The sequence below is a fragment of the Semicossyphus pulcher genome, unplaced genomic scaffold (genome assembly GCF_022749685.1).
Source record: "Semicossyphus pulcher isolate SPU_LCO1_2020_fin unplaced genomic scaffold, fSemPul1.0.p SCAF_11, whole genome shotgun sequence".
NCBI classification, from domain to species: domain Eukaryota; kingdom Metazoa; phylum Chordata; class Actinopteri; order Labriformes; family Labridae; genus Semicossyphus; species Semicossyphus pulcher.
In genome coordinates, this window is record NW_027211615.1 from 16,351,567 (window position 1) to 16,375,466 (window position 23,900).

General features: G+C 45.3%; 1 protein-coding gene across 2 annotated transcripts in view; it reads right to left on the bottom strand.

Moving 5' to 3' along the window:
* Nucleotides 1–2,341: 2,341 nt before the first annotated feature.
* Nucleotides 2,342–23,900, bottom strand: part of ino80 (INO80 complex ATPase subunit) — a 40,385-nt gene continuing 18,826 nt past the window's right edge. For both annotated transcript variants that reach the window (XM_069657246.1, XM_069657245.1), the window contains exons 28-37: nucleotides 15,588–15,715; nucleotides 11,487–11,581; nucleotides 10,928–11,000; nucleotides 10,609–10,767; nucleotides 10,409–10,511; nucleotides 10,207–10,295; nucleotides 8,828–8,983; nucleotides 8,345–8,516; nucleotides 5,247–5,462; nucleotides 2,342–4,154 (exon numbers count right to left, since the gene is read on the bottom strand). In XM_069657246.1, coding sequence (XP_069513347.1) covers nucleotides 3,937–4,154; nucleotides 5,247–5,462; nucleotides 8,345–8,516; nucleotides 8,828–8,983; nucleotides 10,207–10,295; nucleotides 10,409–10,511; nucleotides 10,609–10,767; nucleotides 10,928–11,000; nucleotides 11,487–11,581; nucleotides 15,588–15,715 — 1,409 coding nt within the window. In that variant the 3' untranslated portion in view covers nucleotides 2,342–3,936. The remainder of the gene's footprint in view (nucleotides 4,155–5,246; nucleotides 5,463–8,344; nucleotides 8,517–8,827; nucleotides 8,984–10,206; nucleotides 10,296–10,408; nucleotides 10,512–10,608; nucleotides 10,768–10,927; nucleotides 11,001–11,486; nucleotides 11,582–15,587; nucleotides 15,716–23,900) is intronic.

The following is a 23,900-nucleotide window of genomic DNA, read 5'->3' on the forward strand; positions in this document are numbered from 1 at the left end:
TTTTGCAGTTTGTTTTGCTTTAAAGAGACATGAGCCAGCAGGTTGAGTTCTCTGGCGACTTCCTGAACGTACAGATTTCCCCTCTATTGTATTTGTGCATCCAGACAAAACACCTTTTATAATGCCCCTACGTCCATTTATGGAAAGGCAACAAAAAGACAGCTATACCAGTGGTAAAGAGACCATTAGAGGGTCTTTTGATAATTCTGGAGGACAATGAGAACAATATTTCTTTTTGTTTTTTTAAATTAATGAAAACTTAACTTCCTAAGAATCCCTTCCCCCTCCTGAGAATTTGTCTGAGGGATAAAACGATACTGTTCACAGCACAGACACCAACGGGGGTTGAAGGATAACTAATGGTTCAAAACGGTTGGGAACCACTTTTAAAACACTGCACATATATGGATGTGTAAGCTGCACATGTACATGCACATGCCGTATCTGACAACCATACAAGGCCTGAGGCTTTAGTGAGATATCTTCCCTGAGCAGCAGTATCCAGATGAGTCCATAAACCTGATATTTGGAGCCGGCCCTTGTCGTACCCATAAAAAGTATACAAACATACATTGGACACTCCCAAACGTTGGCCGGAGCAGCTTGTACCCTGGACCTGATTCAAGTCAAAGAGTCTATCACGGTGCAGAGGCTTATATAATGGCTGGCAGGGAACAGGCCCAGACCTGGAAGTCCTGTGTTTACAGTCTGCTCTACGGTCATGTCAGAGTGCACAGGGAAGAACACGGGGCTGAGAGGGCTCATCCAGATGATATCTTACTCACCCTAAACTAAACATGAAAATATACTCAAGTGAATTCAGGTGCACATAGTGTTGACTTTAATGACCTTTTTAACCCACAAAATGTCAAAAACACTGCCTCAGTTGGGTTGTTTCTTTACACTTTAATTCAGGGCAAGTCCTCAGGCGTCAGTTGTCTATGGTTTTAATATCTGCCTTAGAGATTTCAGCCTCATCTCCAAAACAATGGAGATCAATGGAATTTGGTTTTTGCTGCTCACACCACAAGAACACTACGTTTCCAAAACTGAATAGCGACATGTCCTTCCAAAAACAATGTCCCAATTTCTGAGGTTTCTCTGGGAAATGTTCTCGAGGGGGCTATTTGTTCAGTAAAAAGTACTTCCAATGAAAACTGTGCACAGACAAGTCTGCAGACGGTTCTGAGAAATTGTTTCTGGAAAGACAACAGTTGAACTACTTCAATGTATTTTATGAATGCTAAGTTGACAAAAATAAGCACTGGATGGGACCTGTAGGGACACAGGTCAATCCATTTTCCACTGATCCTGTGCAGGGTCTCGGGGGGCTGGAGCCTATCCCAGCTGTCATTGGGCGAGAGGTGGGGTACACCCTGGACTGATCGCCAGCCAGTCACAGGGCGGACATATAGCGACAGACAACCTTTCACGCACACCCATGGGCAAAGTCAGTAATGAACCTAACATGCATGTCTTTGGACTGTGGGAGGAAGCTGGAGTACTTCAGAGGTATCCCTCAATAATTTAACCTTATTCTATTTTTTTTCTAATATAGAGAATTGGCAGTTTTTTTGTAAGTGAAAAATATAATTGTAGTTGCAGCCTTGGTGAAATGATTTTGGTGTGAAAACGTGTAAACAAAAAGATTTACTTAGGCGAAGGGAACAGGACAGGGAAGACTTGACCAAGACCACAATATTACAGTTTAAAAAAGCCACAGTTGATTCAATACCTCTGTGATAGTATTAACAAAAAAACAACACAAAAAAATGCCACAGAAGCAGAAGATAATAATGTGGGCTATACACAGATTTTGACTCCTGTGTAGCCTGCAGATGGACTGCACGGTGGTGCGCTGTCACTTCAAATCTAGAAGGTTCCTGGTTAGAATCCTGGTTCAGACAAAGTGGGCCCTTCTGTGTGGCGGTTGCATGTTCTCCCCGTGCATGCTTGGGTCCCCTCCGGGTACTCCAGCTTCCTCCCACAGACTAGTCCAAAGACATGCTCGTTAGGTTTATTGGTGACTTACTTTAAAATAGCCTGTAGGTGTGAGAGTGAGCGTGAAAAGGATGTCTGTCTCTATGTGTCAGCCCTGTGATTGACTGGCGATCAGTCCAGGGTGTAACCCCCGCCTCTCGCCCAATGACAGCTGGGATAGGCTCCAGCACCCGTGACCCTGAACAGGATAAGCGCTACAGATAATGGATGGATGGATGCAGCCTGCAGAAGCCAGTTTAAGAGGTTAATACATTGAAATACATCTGAGTACATCATCATTGTAGACTTACACTACAAGTGCAACAAACACCGAGAATAAAATAAGATTGATTTTGCACTCTTTTATTTTCGGTTGGCTCCTTGTTAGTAAAATGGCGGATGCATTTCTTCATATGTACACATGACCTATAAAAATAGACAGGCAAACGAGGGCAAAGCCAGAGGAAAATGTCGCTCTCATCATTATGTACATCAATATAGAACATCATATTTTAATCACACTATTAACACAAAACAAACAAACCTAGAACAGATGTAGTGCTCAACTCAGGACACTGATGCAAACCTTTGTTTTTTCTTTAAAACATCAATGACATCAAAGAGAACCACGGACTCCTCATCACAAAGAAACAACTTGTGAAAAATAAAAATGGCTTCAGTACAATTTTTTACAGGTTTTACAGGTGAATTAACCCCATTCACAATTATTATGAACTGCCCATTTTTAACTTAAATCAATAACTTAAACATCAAACAACCAAATCATTTGAGTGGATTCTTTAATTTACCGCTAGCAGCATTGCTTAATCATTTTGGAAGATCATTTTTACATCACCCATTCATTCATTTTGGGACAAAAAATATATATATAATCGATTTGATTTCCGGCTGTGCGCCAGGAAATGTTCAAAACGCTAAGGCCAGCTATGTCTGTAAGGGTACTCACATCTTCATTACAAAAATAAGAGCTTTAGTAGAAAAGCTGTCCATGTGTTTGGTAAAGTTTGGGTTGGTATGGTTCACATTAAGCGCTGTGAGATGCACAATCATATCTACAGAACAATTAAATAACCTAATGTACATGTAAGAGAATCGATAACACCACGTAACGGAAGACTTGGCTCAGTGCATTTGACAGAAACTCCTTTGCCTCTCGACCCCCCCGGCCAACACAAGGATGTCACAGCCCTTTAAGCTCCCTGTGTCGCATTCACGTCTTTGTTGTGACATCACAACTAGGTAGCAAATCAAGCGAGTCTCCTTTCACGAATAGGAACGTTTGTTTTCTCAAAAAAGCACTTGGAAATACTCTCGTCACAACGCAAACAAAAATAGACAAGGCTGATTTTTGTCCACAAGTTAAATTAAAATGAACCAGGAAATGTGCAGGCTGGTAGGGACTGTACCTTTAAATGACCGTGTGTGTGTGTAGATCTTAAGAGGGTCCTTTAAAGCTGCGTTTCCACCACAAGAACTCTTCCTAGAGACTTTAGGAGGTACCACCCGTGTTTCCACCGCAGGGACCAGGGTCTAAATAAAGTCCCAGGGACACCCTAGCCCCAAGAAGCCTCACTAGGGTGGTACTTTTTGTAAGTACAGGGACTTAAGCGCTGAACATTTCGGATTATTTGAGTACTCGAAGATTAAAATTTGCCAAATCGTCACGCCTTTAGACTTCGGTGGAAACGGAGACAACACATCTTGGAGGAGCATTTTTGATCCCTTGTAATGTAGCTCCTGTGACTAAAAGTCCCCGGTACTTTTGGTGGAAACGCAGCTTCAGTCGCTGAGGCAGCAGACGCATCGTGGTCCTCTAGGTAGTGAGCCTCAGTTAATGTTTTCCCAATCTATTAGTTGAGTCATAGGGTGTCCATGGGGATCACAGTGAGAGCAGGTCAGTTATCTGTTGTGCGCGCATTTATGTGTGTGAGTGCACTATCGAGCCCCGGGACCGGCAGGGCCCTTGCCTTTCCTGACTGCGCCGTGGCCGCTGCTGTGGTGGTGGTGGTGGCTGTGGGTCAGCTGTTTGTGGGGGCTCGGGGTGGAGGCTCCTCCTTTGGCCTGGGGGGAGGAGCTCCTGCTGGGGTTGAAGGCGGGGCTGGTACCAGACCGGCCCAGGGAGGGCTGCAGGGGGCTGGATGCAGAGAGGCCTGCTGGAAGGAGGGACAGACGTGGACATGGTGACTCACTAATAAAGCCATCACTGTGTTCAAATTCAATGCTACATGCTTATTGTGCAAAATACATACTAATTCATATTTTCTCAAACATCAGAGTAGCATTATTTACTTCTGATTTCCCTACATTTTTTAAAGCAGTAGATTGTTGAGTAAAACATGACTCTGTTTTAGCACTGATGTAATTGACACTTTCTTAAGTCCCGCCTCTTTTTGTTGTGTGCACAAATAACACAAGCCCAAATTACACACATGCAAAAACAGGACCCTATGGACATGCTTTAATGGGGAGATGTCAGAGTGAGGGGACTGCACATGGACATGTGCCCCGAGTAGTTGGTGCCTTACGCAAGGGCACCTCCACAGTGCCCAGGAAAGGAATCGGCAGCTTCCAGTCCCAATATTCATGATTGGACCGGTACATGAATGTAAGGGTGAGACTTAGGATCGGTCAATTAATGCCATGTGAGCTGTTGTAATAAGTTATTTCACCGCCATTTCCCCCGTCCTTTGTTGGTTAATGCCATATTTTTCAACCAGCTTTTATATAATACGGATAAAGTTTATAAAAACAAAAGGAAATGATACAATAGAATACATGCGCCAATGCACGTCGCTCAAACTGAGCCTTTGGAAGCTAACTGCAAACTAAACTTTACAAACAGACGATACAGTTTATTTCATTTATTTGTTTTTTCTGTGTCTGATTGTTTGTTCACAGAAGTGTTTCTCTATCTCTTTACTTTATGAAAATTATTCTCAGCTGTGAGAAGCTTCTCAAATTCCTTTGTGCAACATCATGGGAAAATAGTGTCAGTCAACTGCACTTTAACCTGCTTTTAATCAGCCTGTAGTATGGAAGTTGGATCCCGCTTACGGCTGGGCTGATGTACAATTTCTTTGACAGCAGTCTGTGTGACTGCCAGTGTGACCCTTCAGATGCTATTTGTTCACAGTGAAGCTTGTCATGGCTTCCAGTAAGAGGCAAAAAAAAGTGTAAAGCACAGAGAAGCTTAACTTCTCTTGCAGATCAATTATGAATCATCTGTTCATATCTGTTTCACTCACCTTTAGAAACACTGTAACCGTAAGCAGCATAAGCTGCGGCAGATGCTGCCGCTGCACCAGCCATGGCTCCTGCCATAGCAGCTGCACTGCCTGCTGTCGACTTGCGCCCACGTCCTTTCCCTCCAGACTTAGCCCCGCCCCCTGATCCTTTGGGCCGCCCGCGACTCCGCCCAGACCTGCCTCTGCCAGGGCTGACTGTGTCCGAGGCCGAAACACCTGAAGATGGAAGGCACATATATAAAAGGGAAAACAAACATTAAAAAGAAAATTCTGCTGTTATTGTATTAACTGCTTCGGTACAAGGATGTATTAGCAGTTTTTTGGATACCTACCATCTTGAACACATTACAGACAGACCACACACATTAAGGCAGGAATAACATGTTCTAGTCTCAACTCAGTCGGGGCAGAAAGTAAAGCCAACAGAGAAGTGCCAAAAACATGTTACAATGACCAATTTTACCGGAAAATTAAAAATGTTACAAGCCTGGAACAAAACATGTTTGCAATCTCTAAATCTAATTTATTTTGTTTAAAACAACTGCGCAAGGATGATTTATTTTGAGGAATTGTTTTTCTTTTTGCCCGCAGAGAATCCAGCTGGACTTATTGCTAAAAAGACTGCTGAGTGAGCGAGTCAGTGAGTGAGTGAATTAGTTAGCGAGTGAGTGAGTTGGTTGAGTAGTCAGTTGGTTGCCTGGTTTCTGTCTTTCACCTGCTGCTCGTCTCCCACCAAAGATTTGTACGAGTAAGTGGTGAGTCTGCTACAAAGCTCTTGTAGCTTCGTTCTTTAGTCTCACAAACAAACACCTCAGGTCAGCTACCACCACAAATAGAATCTCACTCTGGTAACTAGCTCGTCCGCCAGCTCATGAAGCAGCCACAGGCACAGACTGTTAGCTTTGATACCTTGGTGTTTGCCAACCCCTCGCTCCTCTCTGGCGCAAACCCTTTGTCCAAATATGGCCGCTTCGGGCTCCAAAAAAGAAAAGACGGAGACAGCCTAAATGCTAAGCTCAAGGCTTAAAAAATGCAGTCGACGAACCAGTGGGTATTTATACAGTCTGTGTCATGTACAGATTAATCATTACTCATCATTATGGTAAATACAGGGTCAAGCAAAAACCGGAATATAGCTCTCACTTTCCGTGCTGTCTGCAGATTCAAATCCTGGTAATGTGCCTAATCCTACCAGTACCCAACTCTCTCCACTGGTCGACATTTTCTTTACACGTTTCCAACCAAACACTGTGGTAAACAACCCTTCTCTGGGCAGAGCTGACTCCATCCCATCACCAACACCCGGTCACAGATGAAAACCCCTCCACATTCAACTCTTAATCACACTCTTCCTCCCTTTTTACTCAAAGTTCGCCAACCTTCCTTCTGTCTTAAAAACCTTTCCTCTTAACGTCATTCGAGTCTATGAAATCACCAACTTGCTCCGAGCCCTCAGGGTCGTTTTATTAGGGGTCATTAATAATCTCTCTGGCAGGAGCCTCTTAGCGTGGCAGCAAAAAATCCCAAATGGGTTTGAATGACGCGGCGTGCATTTAGGAGGGATTACCTTATTGCAAAGCATCCAAAGTACAAATATACAGTACAAGCAGTATAGGCTCACTCTTTATCTGGATCCAGCAGTACAGAACATACTGGAACATTGTGGCCAGAGCAGAATAAAACCCTCATTAATCTAAAGCATCAGCTGCGTAACACACATGAGGTAACAGAGGGCTTGTCTTAATGGCAGCAGGCCTATAAAAACACAAGTCCTGATAGTGAGGAGAACATTACAAACCGGACTTCTGTGGGCTGTAATCACCTTCATGTGAGGTACACCGATTTGCTTTTTCAACATGATAAAAGCGCCTCATAGAGGAGACGAGAGTTGAGTTTTATTAGGCACGTTTGGAGAATGAACGGCTGCTGCACAGATAGCATGTACAAAGATATAAAGGAGACATCAAATATGAACATGTGGACCGTGTGCGTCATAGCACTTGTGATAGATTATAAAAGGAATGTCTGTATAGAAGGCAAAACATTGACTATGTGCTGTATTGTGGAGTTGATTATGTTTGATTTTAGCTTGGCCCCTGAAGACAAATCGGAACATCTTATCGATTTTCTGATCATGTACATGTGTGTGAGTAATTCCCCTGCTTCCCTTTCCCTGGCTAACATACTGCTCACTGTGTCGTTGCCGGGGAAAATGATAACATAGGCCCTTGTGATCTGCATGCTGCACATTCTTTCATCCAGCTGTTCCTGGCTGCCCTTACCCTTGCGCCACCAAACGCCGCTCCCGTCGCCTAGCAACAGGTAGCTAACAGGCTAACTAGCAAGCATAACTAACGTCACATAACTTAACCGATTATTTTAAAGATAATTTGTTTTAAGGTCCCTTTCGTTAATTTAACATTTGTATTGCTAGCTTTTCAATTACGTTGAAACCTTAAACTTTTACATTTAAAAGCGTATGCTTCGCCGCTTAAGAGTCCGCCATCTTGTTTGAATTGGCGCGCAATGAATCTTGGGATACATTGGATCCATCGGGTGCATCCTTTGCGGCCCGGGAAAAGGAGGACGCATTTGTCAGGACAGCCTTTGACTTACTGCTGTGACTCAATCAGCCTTCAAATACGTCCCTCACGGGATGCAGCCCCTGAATTGAGACACAGCTACAGAGGGCAGGAGAATGTTCGGGTTGCTTGGCAACAACAGTCCAGTTTCAGTTAAGTTGTGGAGCTAGTTGAGTTGGTGGAGCAACAAAAATGATCTCTCGTTGATTAGTACTTTTTATTTGCCGGTTGTGTAACTGTTGTATAAAAGCAATATCACACTCGAGGTTGTGATGTTATACTGAATATCAGCACGGCTGTGATTATCTGCGGCCTCGTGCCTACAGTATGACCGAATCACAGCAGTGATGATATTCATAACAACAACACTCCCTCTCATGTGATATTAGTTAATCATCAATTTTAATTAAGGAGCTTCATTATCCTGTAATAAGTCATAAGCAATTCCTCGGTATATTAGTCCACTCACTCACACATCAAGGTCAGAGGTCGGCTAAAATGTATTTGCTCCCTTACCGTTCATGTTGTCAGAGACCGATCCAGACACGGAGGAGGGGGAGTTGGTGGCGCGAGACTGCGGCGCAGAGGACACCGGATCGTCCACGATGACCAGCATGTCGCTGCTGCTCTCGTCTGCGTCCGCATCAGGAGGTAACGAGCCGGGCTGCAGCTCGCTGCTCAGGGAGATCTGACCACGCACGGGAGCACACACAGACACACACACAGGCTGGGGGTCAGCACCACGGGGGGGGCAAGGAAACCGGGTCGGAACAGTGAGGGGGAAGAAAGAGGAATGATCCAAGGAGTAATGATGAGAAAGGAGGAGGAGGAAGGATGGAATATACATCGGAATAACATATTAAGAAGCAAGTAAAGAAGGGAGTAAGGATTTCAAAAAGGAAAGCAGAGATGACAGACGAAGTGAATGAAAAAAAAGAGCAGCAACAGTCCACTTCCTTTCACTTCAATAAAAGAACTCTCCTTTCTGTTTGTCCTCACCTCACTGAAAGGGCTGGGCATGGCCGAGTCCATCTCAACGCTGATGAAGGAGTCGTCTCCGTCTGCAGACAGGTTGGAGTTGTCGGCTGACGGCGCATGAGAGATGACCAGGTTCACCTCCTTCTTCCTCTTTACCTCGGACTCCTCGTTCTTCTTCTGCAGAAAAAACAGGGAGCAGGAGGGAGAGAGGGGGGACAGGTTAGGTTTCTTACATACTATTTCTTTGTTGTAGCTAAATCCCACAGCCTTTAGTCTCCCCTTTAAGTCCTAGAGTCGTCTACTTCAAGTGTGGAGTTGGTTGGCCTTTACAAGACTCAGATAGGTCACCAAGTACAGACCAGATTGCCATGAAATCTGGTATGCACACGGTCCCCAGAGGATGACATCTAATGATTTTGGCAACCCCCTGACCTCACATGTAGCACACACTTTAATACATGACAAGGTATCTCAATCTAATGGTTTTCATCTAATGTGCTCGCGATTATCTTGGTCCCAAGAGAACAACCCCAAATGTTTCCAGTGACTCTGTCTCTATGTTAAAGCTTCCCTCACTGACCAATCAAAATCAAGAAGGGGGGGACTTCAAATGTCAACTTTGGCAACAACAGTGTTGGAGGAGATGCTAATCCTCTTTTATCAAGGGTACAATTTCCTGGTCTAGAGCTGCTGCTAACGCCACGACCTTTTTCCATTACTTTTGTTTGCTTTGTAAAATGTCCTTAAATTAAAAGCAATTATTAAGCATTCAGAGCAATTTGAAACAGACTTAACGGTCACCAAGGGAAACGGAGGCCAGATATCTTTCTTAACCTAGCAACAGTTAGCGCCGGTGAGAAGCGCTCTGAATGAGGTTGTGGGCGCTGCCAGCGTAAAAAAACCCATTAGGGCCCGATCAGACAGAACGCGCTTTGCAGGCTGTAAAACGCGCCTCTCCTTTCATCCGAATGGACAATGAGAAAAAACGCCCATGATGTCGGGCACTTTCCTGCTTTGAGTTGAAGTTTTTTCAACTCGAGTCGCTCGGAGCGTTTCCTCAAAAACGCGAGGCGCACAGAGTGGAAAAAAGCAAGGCGCTCACATTGAAAACAACTACAAAAAAGCCGCCCCCAGCTGCTAAAACGCGTCCTGTCTGATCGGGCCCTTAGTAGACACAGGACCGACTCTCTCCCTTTTTTGTCCTCAGGACAAAATGAACATGTTGGAGTGCTGACAAAGTGTTTTCTTCCCCCATTAACCTCATTCCATTTCCTCACCTCATTAATTTCCTGTTCAACATCTCACAATTCTATCTTCCATGTTCTTTTCTCATCTTACACATTCTTGTCTTTGCTCCACCAACCACACAGCTGCTGACGTTTGAGAATGTTGTACTGTACCTTCTCAGCGTACTTCTCCCTCTTCCTCTTGCGCTCTTTCACTTTGCTGCTCTCCTCCTGCTGCCTCTTCTCCTCCTGCCTCTGTCGCACTGCAGAAGCAGACCCATTGTATTTTATATTTTCTTTCCATCCTTGACGTTATAATAAGAGTTATCTTTACAATCATGACAAAGATTTGTGAGTGCACGTCTGAAACGCTCACATTTCTTCTCCAGCTCGTCGTCGTCCAACAGCAGGCTGACCACCTCTTTGGGTTTGAGCGTGTCTGGTTTGAAGTTGCCTCCAGAGATGACCACTCGTTGGATCTTATTACACAAGAGAAATACAACATGAATCAACTCTGTATTTATTTAAATATGCAGTATGATTACTCTTGGTCATATTCTGTGCGTTGTTTCAGACCTCGCTCTTCTCCTTGGCCCGCTGCAGGATCCTCTCCTCGATGGTTCCCTGACAGATGAGGCGATACACGGTGACCTGCTTGGTCTGACCAAGCCTGTGAGCTCTGTCCATGGCCTGCTGGTCCACGGTGGGGTTCCAGTCACTGTCGTAGAAGATCACCTGGAGGAAAAAACAAACCCTACTTTACCTCTTAAGGAACAAGGTTTTACATTCTGCTGTATTGGTATTGTTTCTAACATGGAAAGATTTGTGTGATGACAGCAACGACATGATGCAGGCACACCCCTTTCTAATTACAGGGAGGTGTCTCATGACTCACGGTGTCAGCAGCAGTCAGGTTAATGCCGAGCCCTCCAGCCCTCGTACTCAGCAGAAAGACAAAGATATCCGTCCTGCAGAGGGAAGGACAAGGTATCATTTACAGCTGTATTGTAAAAATATCCACGCACAGTATCATGGCACGAAATTAAGTTACAATGTAAGTTAAGAACCACAGACTTAAAGCCTGGCAATGGCAGCATTTTCTACACTCTATTAAACTTTAAGAAAAGACAGGCATATGGAATAAAACGTGCACTTGATACCACTGGTAGAGTGCCCCAAAACAAACCACAAACTCTCTCACCTACAGCCACTACAATAAAAACCAGAGAAACACGGGGTCTGAGAGCTGCACGCTAATGTGAACCAGAGTGTGTGGACTCAAAAGGACACACACAGACGGACGTGCACACAATGTTTGGACCTACACTTGTAAGATTAAACTTTGCTATTAAGCTGCAATGTAGAAACGGGCAGATTACCAGTAAGTAAAGTGGCTTCCTGCACACGTTCTCACACATACCCACACACACAATGTAAATCGTATCTTTACCCACCGGCTCTGGAAGTCAGCCACCATGTCTCTGCGCTCAGATATCTTGGAGGATCCATCGAGGCGCATGTATGTGTGCTTCCGATAAACCATGTACTCCTGGAGAGATGGAAGAGGAAAAAAAAAAGATAATTATGTAGAGTGGCGCAGTGGTGCAGTGGTTAGCGCTGTTGCCTCAAAAGCTAAAAGGTTCCTGGCTCTGCATGCGTGGGTTCCCTCCGGGTACCTAAATTCATTGATTTGTGCAGCCAACCCTCCAAGAATAACCTCTTCTTCTGATTTTGAAACTTACAGTCTCGTATCCAGATTTTAAAAACTTGAATCTTTTCTTGAGTTTAATTCCTTCTCAAATATGAAGTTCTATTTCAGTCTTTCTCTGAGGAGCAGATTAGCCCTGCAGGTCTACTTGTTTCGCTCCAAGAGTCAAGAAAAACTAATCTTCTTCGTCAGATTTTCCTGCAGTTTGCAACTTTTTGTCCAAAATATCAGAATCTCACATTTCTTCAGCACATTTTCTGGAGGTGAAACCTCGATCGCAGCCCGGAGAGACATTAAGAAATGCAGAATTTGATATTCTATCCCCCCGAAAGTCTGCTGAGCTGTTCTGCATGAGTGGGTGTTAGGTCTGATGGGAGGGGGCACTGATGAGGTGACATGTTGATCTCTCTTTAAGCACTGCCCTGAACCCCCGACCTCCTCGCTCAAACATGTCAGTGCCCTCCCGACCCGTCACCGACCAACCGGTCACAATCGCTGCCACGCATCACAACTCACCTCTCGGCATCGTTACCAATGATAGCAATGATTTCACACGATGTTTTCTGTGACCCCTTCAAACCCTGGGGACCTCCTGCCCTCCTCTTTCTGTGTGTCTGGCTCAGTTCCCAACAGCCCCATCTGCTCTGAGTGAACACTGCATTAGGGACCATTAGCCCGCTGCTCGCCAAACTGCTGCCGACCCTGTAGAATCGAATCTTTGATGGCGTGCCAGCAGGATGTTGCAGATATTGTTGCTCTTACAGAAAGCCTTACTCAGCCTTCCTAATCTTAAAAACTCATCTATGTCTTAACTTTGTTTCTTCTTTAGAGAGAAGGTTCCAGAAGATCATCGGAGAACTTGGGCTCCATCTGTTACAATCCCTGCCATGTTTAAATCTCGACTGAAATCGATACCTCAACAGCTGGCGATTTTCTCTTGTATTTAGTTTCAGTCGGTGTTTATTATAAGTGACAAAGGTGTATTTCTGCAGATTCTGTAAGCATTGTAAATGTGATGTCTGACAAACAGGGAGAGAGCAGAAATGTGTTTAAATATAGGATGGCATCTTTCATTCTCTGCCCTCACAGCATTTCTTACTTAAAACCTTCTGAGTAGGCACTTTGGCTTTGCAAGAAAACCAGCTTATAAATAAAGCAAGGAGGGGCAGCCAGGTTGTTCTTAACTTCCTGGAAAATAATGAGTCCCCAAAGTGAAGGGGAAAAAAAACCTCTGAAGTACATGGCAACACTGTGTGTTCATCACTGGGAACACAGTGTGCAGGGTCACAGCCCGTTTCCATCTAAACAACTGCAGAAGTTAAGAGGAACATGGCGTTCTAGCATTGCAGTCGAGAGTTATTATTGTGGTCGAAGTTTTCATACTATTATATCATAAAAACTGCTTTCAGTGTTGTTATAAACACAGCGTTGATGCCTTTTACCAACCCACAGCTATCCAAAGTTCTGTAAAACCTTTTGTCAAAGCTGTGCAAAGTGCCTCAGATGATGTCACATGAGTCAGCTTCAGTTAGGTCTGAAGATTATTAGTTTGTAAATGTAAAAAATCAGCGGTAGAGCAGGTAGATAAACCTGTGTTTAACAGCTCCTCCTTTATGCTTTAGGCTAATGGTTCCAGGCTACGTTAGCCGCTACTAGCATAACATGTGTTGGATGTCCATTCTAAACGTGGGTGAAGTTTCAAATCTGTAGGTAAAAGGATGAGGTGGCCAATCAGAGGAAAGTGGGCCTCTACGGGGCGGGGTTTCTTAAAGGGACAGAGCTGAGTTGTTTCAGGCAGAGGCTGTATGAGGGCCTGCACAGAGCAACAGTGTGAGAAAAATGAGGAGTTTTTTAACTGTAAATTATGCTAAGCTACTCCACAGGTATAACAGAGTGAAATATGAAGCTTGAAATTAGCGTAATAACCTTAAAAAATAAACGTTCTGCAGTCGAGTTATGTGTACTTTTAAACTGCCCATTCTGTGGTCAGAAATGTTATCGGAGTGTAATGGTAAAATCAGTGGAGTGGTGTTTTAAATGATTCCATATCAGACGGATAGGCTTTCAGCTTCTAAAAAAATGCATCCCAGTTCAGACGATTGTGTGATAGTGGGTCGCGATGGAAGCCTGGAAAAAGCTTCAGCACTCTCCGTCCATTCATTACAGCCTCAAAGTTTACAACCACAATAAATTGAACTCAACTATCAATGAACCTTATAGCATAGCCAAGTCCCTAAATCCCAATTTTATGTCAGCTAATTATAAAAAAGAGGAACTGACAGGCAGATTGAGTAAGAGATTATATCTGTAATCTGTATTCTTTGATAAAAATCCACTGTGGGCATTCCCGCCAGCACTGTAATGCAAGCCGCAGACTGACAGTAACAGCAAAGTGCTTTCTAAGCAGCCGCAGACACACAACTCGAGCAGGAGGGCAGCGACTTGGCGGTCCCGCTCCGCTATCGTCGGCTGCCAGAGAACGCCAACCATGTTATTTTTTCTTCAGGCCACCCGGAACTTTGCCATCCATCACCCAGCAAAGTGATGTCACCAGAGGAACGGGGCGGCCGAGCGGCGACGAAAACAATGACGCTAATGACAGAGATTAGCATCAGAGTCTCTTTCAATCTCTCTCTTAGTCATAGTCTCATGTTGAGGAAATCAACTCCATCTGCAGGATTTTTTTATCCCCGACCAATGAGGAAGATAATATGGCCAGAGAAAACTGAAGCCAGATTGGGCGAATATATGATTTCATTCTTGGATCTCGTAAACCCATTATGAGAAGGGAAGCTGTCACAGCCTCACGTTACTGTATGAGGTCATTCATACTGTAAAAAAAAGGGGCTGGAAATCAAAGCATTGGAAGGAAGACTACAGGTGGGGACAGCATGAGAAGAACGCCCACACAATCTGCCTCGCCTGCATTATCTAAACCATCTTGAGCATTCCCACCATTGCTGTTTTCCTACTGCCAAGGCATTCCCACTATTTTCCAGACGCACAGGAAGACGGTCCTTAACCACCTGGGCTGGGTCCATCTGCCATCAAAAGATCTGGCTGTGGAAACAGCGCAGCACCGTGTGAATGGAGAAGGAATTCCCGATGACATCATGCCAAAGGCGTTTCGGCTCCATAGAGATGTTTGAAACAAATATGGAGGCAACAATTGTTCATTGCGTTGAGCGTGTAGACACACGATCGCCCACAGAGTCCCTTTGTTTCACTCCAGAGAGTTTAGATTTGCAGATTTATTTAAACGTGACCTCCCACAGATTACAGCTGACCAGAGAGCGTGTGTCTGAGGTTTGTGTTTGTGATCTTCAGCATAAAGATAGAAGTCCTTCATAAATTACCTAAACGATATGATGACATATAAGTGTTGAATCTCAGCCCATCATAGCAGCTTAGCGCACTTATCCTGTGTAGATAAATTACAAATCACTCTGTTTCTCTTTTCTGGCTGTGCGTTATCTTTCCTGCTTAATCCCGTCTCTTTTTCTCCCTCTGCCTCAGCAACGAGCTTTGTCTTCATTTTTCTGCCGAATTTCTTCCAACCCAAAGACCCTTGCCACTCCCTTCTCCCCCTCTTTTCTTCACTCGCTCCTTCCAGTCCTCCCCTCCCATCTGGCTGCCTCCCCCTGCAGATGAGACCCCGCTAATTAGGCCTGACCTGTTAATTAGCCGTCTAATGAGCGCACTAACGAGGGACAGGCAGGCTGATTAAAGGTACAGGAGCTCAATACCTCGACGGTGTAAGGCGACCGGTTAAACAACTGGCAACATGGATATGCATGTATGTAAATGACACATTAAAAAGGGGTGTGTAGTATGTGTGTGTTTATACCTCCAGCAGGTCTATCATGCGCGTCATTTGGGAGTAGATGAGGACTCTGTGTCCCTGCACCTTCAGCCGACTCAACAGGATATCCAACGTGTGGAGCTTGCCGCTCTCCGTGATCAGGCTCTCCTTATCTGAAAGAGGAGGAGACAAACGGATGAGAACCCAAACTACTATAGGTAGTTATTTTACAGCCATAATGTGAAGGACTACAGTTAGAAGTGTAGTTATTTTTGCAGTGTTAATTTGGCAGCTATTTTAGATTCAGTTTAAGTCTCTAGACAAAAAAACCTTTTTTAATTTGTCACATTTTAGTCATTTTTACCTGTTTTAGTCAATAAAAAGTCACAATTTAGTCAAAACGTTTTGTTAATCTCTTGAACTCTTGAATAAATATGACCCCCCTTCAGTCTCCCTCATCCCTTTTTACCTGTTTGCTTCAGGTTAAAACTAAAATTTCAGCAGATCATCCATACAATAAAACAACGATGAGGACACAGATCTTATGCTTTTCATCATAGCTTCTTATTTAAACAGTCTGACTGAAGCAGACAGCCGACAACCAGTCCTTTTTTGTGCGGAACAAGCGTCAAATGCATGGAGGGATCATCATGACCACAGGCCCTTGGCACAAACTAACGCAAATAGGCCTGATACAGGAGCACTGCGTCACCACCACACGTCTCAACACTGTAGTGTTTCTGGAACCTTAGGCCATCAGTGGAGGCTTGAGCATCCAGGTTGTCCCCAGGTGGCAACGCTGCATTAGCATCCAGGTCCCCTGGAGGCAGCACTGTTGCACAGCCCCCCTGCTAACATTATCACAATCACCTTTCCAATTGTTTTTTGTTGAAAAATGTAGAAATCGAGGGTACTTGACGTACCAAAGCAGCATCTTTAGTATTTCTTTTTTTCTGTATTCTGTCAACCCGCTGAGCATACATTTCTCGATTTTAAAAAGAAATGTAACGTACCTCGCAAGCTACCTCATTACGTCTATGGAATAGAATCGCTAATTTAACAAAAACAAGATAATTGAAAAGGTCATTCTTAAGGCCAAAGGTCCCCCATTGGCTCAGGGTCCTGGGCATGTGCCCATTTTGCCCATGCGGTAATCCATCTGTGAGCGCGCACAGAGCCTGAAGCAGAAGACCTGAGTTAACAGAGAAAGGTCATAACCACCTTGATGATACCTGTCATCTCTAACTGGTGCTGGAGGCTTTACATCATCATGGTTTTTGAACGTCTGACAGCCCACCACTAACATTATAGTCCTGCCTCATCTCATTAACGAAGACATGTCTGGATCTATTTTTAGCTTGTCAGCGTCTCGTCTTCGTCTCGCCTTTTAACAAAAAAAGGTTGTTCCTTGGTTGAATTTCCTTTAATGAAATTAACACTGCATTTTTGGAAGTTGTATGTGAATATTTATTTTTCCCATTAAAATAAATCTGCACTCAAAGCTCATCATTTCTGTGTTTTCCCTTTCTGCAAATCTTTTGTGTGCTGACATAACATCATAATCCAGCACATCTGCTCCCTGGCAGAATAAAGAAAAGCAGCCCAATCAATTCAGATGTTATTAACTCTTCCCTAATCAATACAAGTCCTCAATAAGACTGGATTTTCTAGGATAAAGACCCTTTCACCAGAGCGGATCAGCCCCGGATCAATCCTCCTAAATCTGTCCCTGATCTGCTGATTGTTTAAAAAAAGCGTGCGGCCTTATCAACTGGACTGCTGATGAGAGCAGAGAAAGTGAGAAAGGAAAGAAGAGAGAGAGTGAGAAAAAAATAGATTTATAATATATTTTAGACAAGGGCACAAAGAGGGACAAATAGGCGCAGCAGTTGGTCTTCCAACACCACATCGGTTGTTCTTCAGCCCGAAAACGATGAGCACAAACGGGGAGCATTGTGACCCTGGCTCTTCTGTTGAAGTGGTTCCCTCAACGTCCAGCTGATGAAGAATTAACGTCATCTGGCACAATGGCCGCCATCGACCCGGTGACAGGCACACTATGGTGTTTGAGCGAGGGGTCGTGACCCCTGAGCGGGGAAAACCTAAGGCCAGGTCCAGGGTCAGAGGACAGGGTCGGGCCAGGGTTACGAGAGAGTCCCTGTGGGAGAGTCAGGCCTGGCCCTGGCTTGTGCAGGAGTTGGACACTTGTTCCCAAAGCCCCCTTTTTGTACAGTGAAATGACGGGCTTATAAATATTTCCAAATCTTATTTCCTTGCTTTGTCAGTGAAATGTAACCAAGAGCGTTAGAATCACGTTCCATTTATCACAAACACAAGGTCCGACAATTTAAACAGAGGCGCTGATAACACAAGCGTACAACAACATCTGCCAAATCAAATCAATAAAACAGCCTCAAAGAAGTACGCTTGAAAATGTAAAAACATGCACAACTCTATCTTTCCCCAGTTTGAACCAGCAGCATTCTATGCTAATGTGCACTCAGGCTGAACCCTGACCGGTGACCCTGAGTATAGCCACCCCAAAACAAGGTCAGGCCCTGCAGAGGTGTTAAAGAGGAACTAATAGAACAGATGAACAGGGGTAACACTCTGGGGAGGCTTTGGAGGGCTCACCTACGGGTCACAGTGGAGTGGGGTCAGCCTGTCGAACACATTCAGCCCTGGTCACACAGTTACAGAGCTGCTGGTCAAGTGTTGACAGGATGAGGTCTGAATAAAAGTTGTATTAGCCTGTTATTAGTAGAAGTAGAAGAAACAGGAAAAAGGGAAATAGACTTAAGCTGAAGCAAATTAGTGTAACCATAGATTTATTGTGGGGTAGGCAGTTGTTCTACATTGCTGTGGTTCAATTTGTAGCATACCGAGAGACCAGCGCACCACAATGTACTGTACGCTGCCATCAAAGGCCTCTAACCGGTCTTGGCGTCAAGAAAGTCGGTAAAAAAATTGAAAGTTTAAAAGTAAAAAAAGGAAGTTAGAGTGCAGAGGATTAAGAAAAGGTCCAGACACAGACTGAAGGGGGGTCTGTGGTGGCTCCGGCTACACCGAGGCGGTATCAGCACGGTGGCGGCGGCGGTGATGTTGTGGTTCCGATCAGACGGGGGCCTCTTTACCACAGGTGCCAGTCTAACCAGGGTCGCTGCTCAGTCAAGGGGACCGACCAGCGCTGCCTGCTGGTCGCACCACCAAGCACCGAGACGCAAACCTCAAACGCGCATATAAAGGCAATATTGCTCAACCCACTGCCACCAAGCTGTTTCAGTTTAGCAGATTACATTTAAGCCTCCAGACTCCACTGTCACGTTGGAAGAAGGGTTAAAGCCCCCATCAAACAGGGCTAAATATTGTATGTATTTAAACTAATTCTTGAAGGGCATCAACTGTAAATCTGTAAATCCCATATTAAGCAGTTGGATGCCATTATTCCTATATGAAGAGACGTGTCCGCCACGCTAATCCTCTTGTTTTTGGCCAGATTATAAAGGAGACAGTTAATAGCTGAGCTGCTCTGCTTCTTAAGAAAGCAACCTTTTGATATCTGACTACACGCATGATATCACCTACATTTTAATCTGTATGAGTGCGCCATCTGATCACTAACATATCTGAGACTCTCATTCAGCCCACAGAGAGATTTCTATGTGCAGAAAAAGGTGCGAAATCATCAAAGGAAAGAAGGGAAACAGATGTCCAACAAAAATGACGAATGTAAAAAAAAAACCCATCCCACTGCTGCAACTATCCAAACTCCCCAAAGCCCCCGCTCTGTGGCTTACACAGAGAGGTGGCCGAGTTCAAAACATTTAGTGCTGCATGCAGAAAATCCCTGCTTCTAAATATTGCTGCCATAGCCTGTAAAACCGAGCCAAGAGAATGAATAATTACGATTTGGGAGGGCTTTATGGTGGTCCGTGTCGTTCCAACGTTACACTTATGGCTTGCAATCTAAGCTAAGTGTGGCTGCAGTGAGAGCACGACCGTGGGTCTCAAAGTGGATGCAGTAATCATGCATGTTGCATGAATTATGGAGGGCTTAGAGGGGTTTAAATGGATGTATCTAACTTGTGTGGCGCTGGAAATGAACATTACAGCACGTTATATATTATATGAGGCTGATGGCAAACAAAAAAGGTGACTCAGACGCTCATTAAAAGAACATTTGAGGCGACAAAATATCGATGAAAACATCCACAAAACAACTTTTTTAATCCCGCACTGAGAAGGACAAGGACCGTGCTGAGACCACACCCCAAAAACACAAGCAAATCCCATGCGGTGTCACACCACTCTGCCGTTGCTATGGATACACATATCAAGCTTCGCCACCTGCCCTGCCCCCCTTTCATCGCAGCCCCCCCACCCACCTAAATCCAATCCAGTCTAACAGCGGTATTCAGCCCAGCCAGCCCTCCCCACCTCCTCCTATCCGTACCTCCTGCTGGCAGATTAGGCTGTCCCTCCTCTCTCTCCCCCCCTTTTCCACCACAGCCACTGCACCCTCCAGCTCCATCTCCATCCTCCGCTACTACACACCCTCCCCCCCCTCTTACTGTCTGTCCCCCGACGGTGTAATCCAATCCCTGTAGGGCCAGAGCCAGGGGCCTGACACGGTCCTGACCCAATTAGAGGCCTGCTGCCAGCTAATTAACCCCGGCCCAGCCCCGGTGCCTGGCGCCTGATACTCCCAAACCAACTACGGCGCTAATTTCATTAATACGCCGCTACGATCTTCTGTCCTGTCCTGTCCTGTCCCCCCTTCCCCTCTGCCAAAGCGGAGAGCGGAGCCGCCCTAACCGGCGAGGGAAGCGGAGCCAGATTCGATCCAAAAAGAGACTGCGACACTGCAGAAGGAAAGGGAAAAAAAAACAGATAAAAGAAGACGGATGGACGGTTATGTGAGAAAGAGAGACAGATGGGGGGATCGAAGCGAGCGTCAGCCCCTCACTGTATAATGATACATTACACTGTGCAATCAATAAGTCAATGGGCAACACTTGTTCAGCGCTGCTCCTGATGGAAATATTACCCTGACGCTGCCTCGCCGCTCTCGCACGAATCGACAAAAGTCCCGACTTAAACTTAATTTTCTCGCAGACGCAGCATCCGTGCAGCTAAGAGCCAGATGCCGGCAGGAGGTTTGGGGAGGCAGAGAGAGGAGCGAGCGACAGAAAGCTTCTTTATATTTTACAGATGCTGCCCAGAAATGTGTCTGCATGTTGAACACTTCATCTCCACTTGTGAAGAAGAGCCAAATAATAAACATGCGATCCAGCACAGAGACAGGAAATGAGTGATGGGCTGCGATTGCATAGATCGAATATGTTGAAGAATACATCAGTGCTTCTCTCGGTTCTGCGGGAGTCCTTAAGCAGGGGAAGAGACAGATAGTCTGACGAGGACTCGGAGCGTCGTGGAGGAGAATCTCACCGCACTGCAGCGGCCCACGGTGAACTCTGTCATTAAAGGAGATTACTGCTAGTTACCCTTGGCCGGCACCGACTCGACACATACCACACATGAAAGCTGGCTGGCTAAGGGACAGAGTGGGCTACATGTTTGCTCGGCTTCCATGTTCAAAGATCTCATCGCTGAAGGTGAAATGTGGTTAATGTCTCCCCCTTCAGTCTGCTTTGGGATTTGGGAAGTATCAGTGAACATTAATAGCACATTAATTGGAATAGGAAATCAAAATCCACACACTTGGGTGGATGCTTTAATTTGTTTCTTTCCTAACATCCAGCAGACTGGTACGGGTGCCAGTTAATGCAGATTGAAATAGTCAGACGGCGATGTGGTGAGGCTGGTTTTTGTTTCGTGCCCGTCTATCAGAGAGCCGGGGGGGGACGCTTCCTGCCATTTTGCTGGAGAGCAGAGTTTCTTTGAAGGGACAGGAAGGCCGAACTGCATTTCCCACAGCCTGATGTGGGCTGCCGGGCCAGACCTGACTGCCCTCTTTCTCTCTCTCACACACGAGACAGTCTCCTCCGCGGCAGTGACGGTACATTCCCAGCTCGCGACGATTGCTAGAAAAAGGAGCGGGGAGACGGCGCTGTAGTGAGAAGGCCGTCATTTTGGGGGAGCGGTTCCCACTAATTACCGGGCCACACAGACAGCCGGGGAGCTTATTTCTGTGTCACACAGGAATGTTCTGCAAATACTCCTACGGCTTCTTTAAAAGTGCTGCAACTTCTCGAAAGCATGTAATGTGACTCTGAATTTAAAGTGAGCAATTCTGCTATATTTTTAGTCTCCGAAATGAGACATAGAGGCAGCTGCGGAATAATTTAGCGCACAAACAAGACCGAAAACGTCTCTGATAATTACAGTCTAAACCTCTTCTCCTGGCTGATAATACCCAGCATGCATCTTGCTTCCCCTGTGATGATAAAGGGGTGTCAGAAAGGTGCATAAAATAGGCATTTTTTTGAATGAGAAACATCTTCCCTTCGAGGGAATTCTGCCTTCACACAATCATCAGAAACAAACAAACAAAGCAAATCGAAAGGCCTGAGACATTCCACCCTCAATTGTTTTTTCCTCCTCTGTGGCCTGATTCTTAATAAGCCCTCTGATTAGATTCCTCCGTCGATATCAGCGGGCAGCCGTACTCACGCCATGGCGCTCAAAACAAACAGTTATTCAGCTCTGCCATTTGTTCTGGAAGGTGTGGGGCTGGGAGAGCAGAGGAGAGGGAGGCTGGGAAACTTCACCAGGGCTACTGTACATATCTGGGCCTTGATGTGGCAACAATGTGTTCAGCGGAGGAACGGGGTGCCGGACTGTTGGGTCACTTCCTTCCTACCGAGGCTGAGAAAGAGGTGGGAGACCAGACGGACCGAGAGGCAGCGGCCAGATACTGATTCCAGATCAGCGCGTCTGCGAGCGGGGAGGGACGGAGGTGAAGCTCGTCCATCGGGTGTTGTGTGTGAAGAAAAGGCCAACGGCGGGCGAGCGTGGGAGAGTGTGTGTGCAGAGGTGAGAGACACCTCATTCCCCCCCGTGCGAGCGCTGAATGGGCTCGATGGTACACTAACACACACTCACACAATCACACACACACACAGACGGACCATCTATTAGTGTTACCTAACTGAGCACTTGAACAATGACCAGCAGCTAAACTTCCTCGCTTTGTCTGCCTCCGTATAACTTCACAAGAGCTTTCAGACTGTTCTCACACTGACACACAAATACTTGTTTGGTTCTCACTTTTACACACAAACACTCTCACGAGCACATTTATACACAGATGGGTAGATCAAGCATTTTAAATATTGCAATCTTTGAGAGAGTGTGTAATGATTTAACGGGTTTTATATAATTTATTTTCATGCTTTTGCTTCAGTGTAAGATAATGATAAAGCTGAGAATAAGCGCATTAAAGTTGTAATCTCAAAGATCTCAGTTTCGTTCTCTTTGGCAGCACATATGGCGATAAAGGGTAATTGCAGGAGCACACTTCCCAGATATCCAAACAGAAGCCCCTTATACAGTAGACTGCCAGTTCAGGGATTATTACGCCTCCGTTTCTTCTATGTAAAACGCATGGAAGGTGGAATTGTGGGGCGAAGTCGTTCCGCCTCTGAGCCCACATCGGAGGTAGTAACAGAGGCGTAACGTTGTCTGTGTGAACAGCGGAGCCGGCAGGGTAGAACAGCGGCGACTGTGTATGTGAAGCATACGCTGTTTGTTTACACCTTGCTCACGTCTTGCTTCCGCAACGCAGGAACACTGCGTAAAAATCACACACTGGGGCGGCTTTACGCTGGCGTTGCTTGGTCCAATGTAAAATAGCAAAGGCTGCATGACAGCGGAGCTGATGTAGTCATCCATCTTTTCTTTGTTTGTTCAGCCATAGTAGATTACTGTTTACTCGCAACACTTGCAGAGACCGGAAAAAGCAGCCGCTTAGCTCCGCCTACCCTCTCTGGTAGACCAACCACTGCTGGGTGATGGAAAACGCGTCACTAACAAACTGGGCGCCGCTTGTGAAAGTCGCCACAGACACCCAGTCCAAAATACTGCAAATGCAAAGGCTTTCATCAGTGTTGTGTCTCCATTGTGTTACCTCATTCGACGATAGATATTGACTTAATAGATTTATTTAAATCTTGGAGGTTATTACTTTAATAATCAACTAACAGTAATCTAAGTAAGGCTTAGCAAACTAGCACAAAAAGGACACACGTGTATTTTTCGTGCCAGGATTCTCTGTTGCAACACCAAACAAAAAGAGAGCAGTCATCATAATCCATGACAGAGTCAGTTTATCAGAAGTCGAGGGTCTGTGCAGGTCACTGAGAAGGGAAGTGTCGTCTGTAAAACTGCAATGGCCTC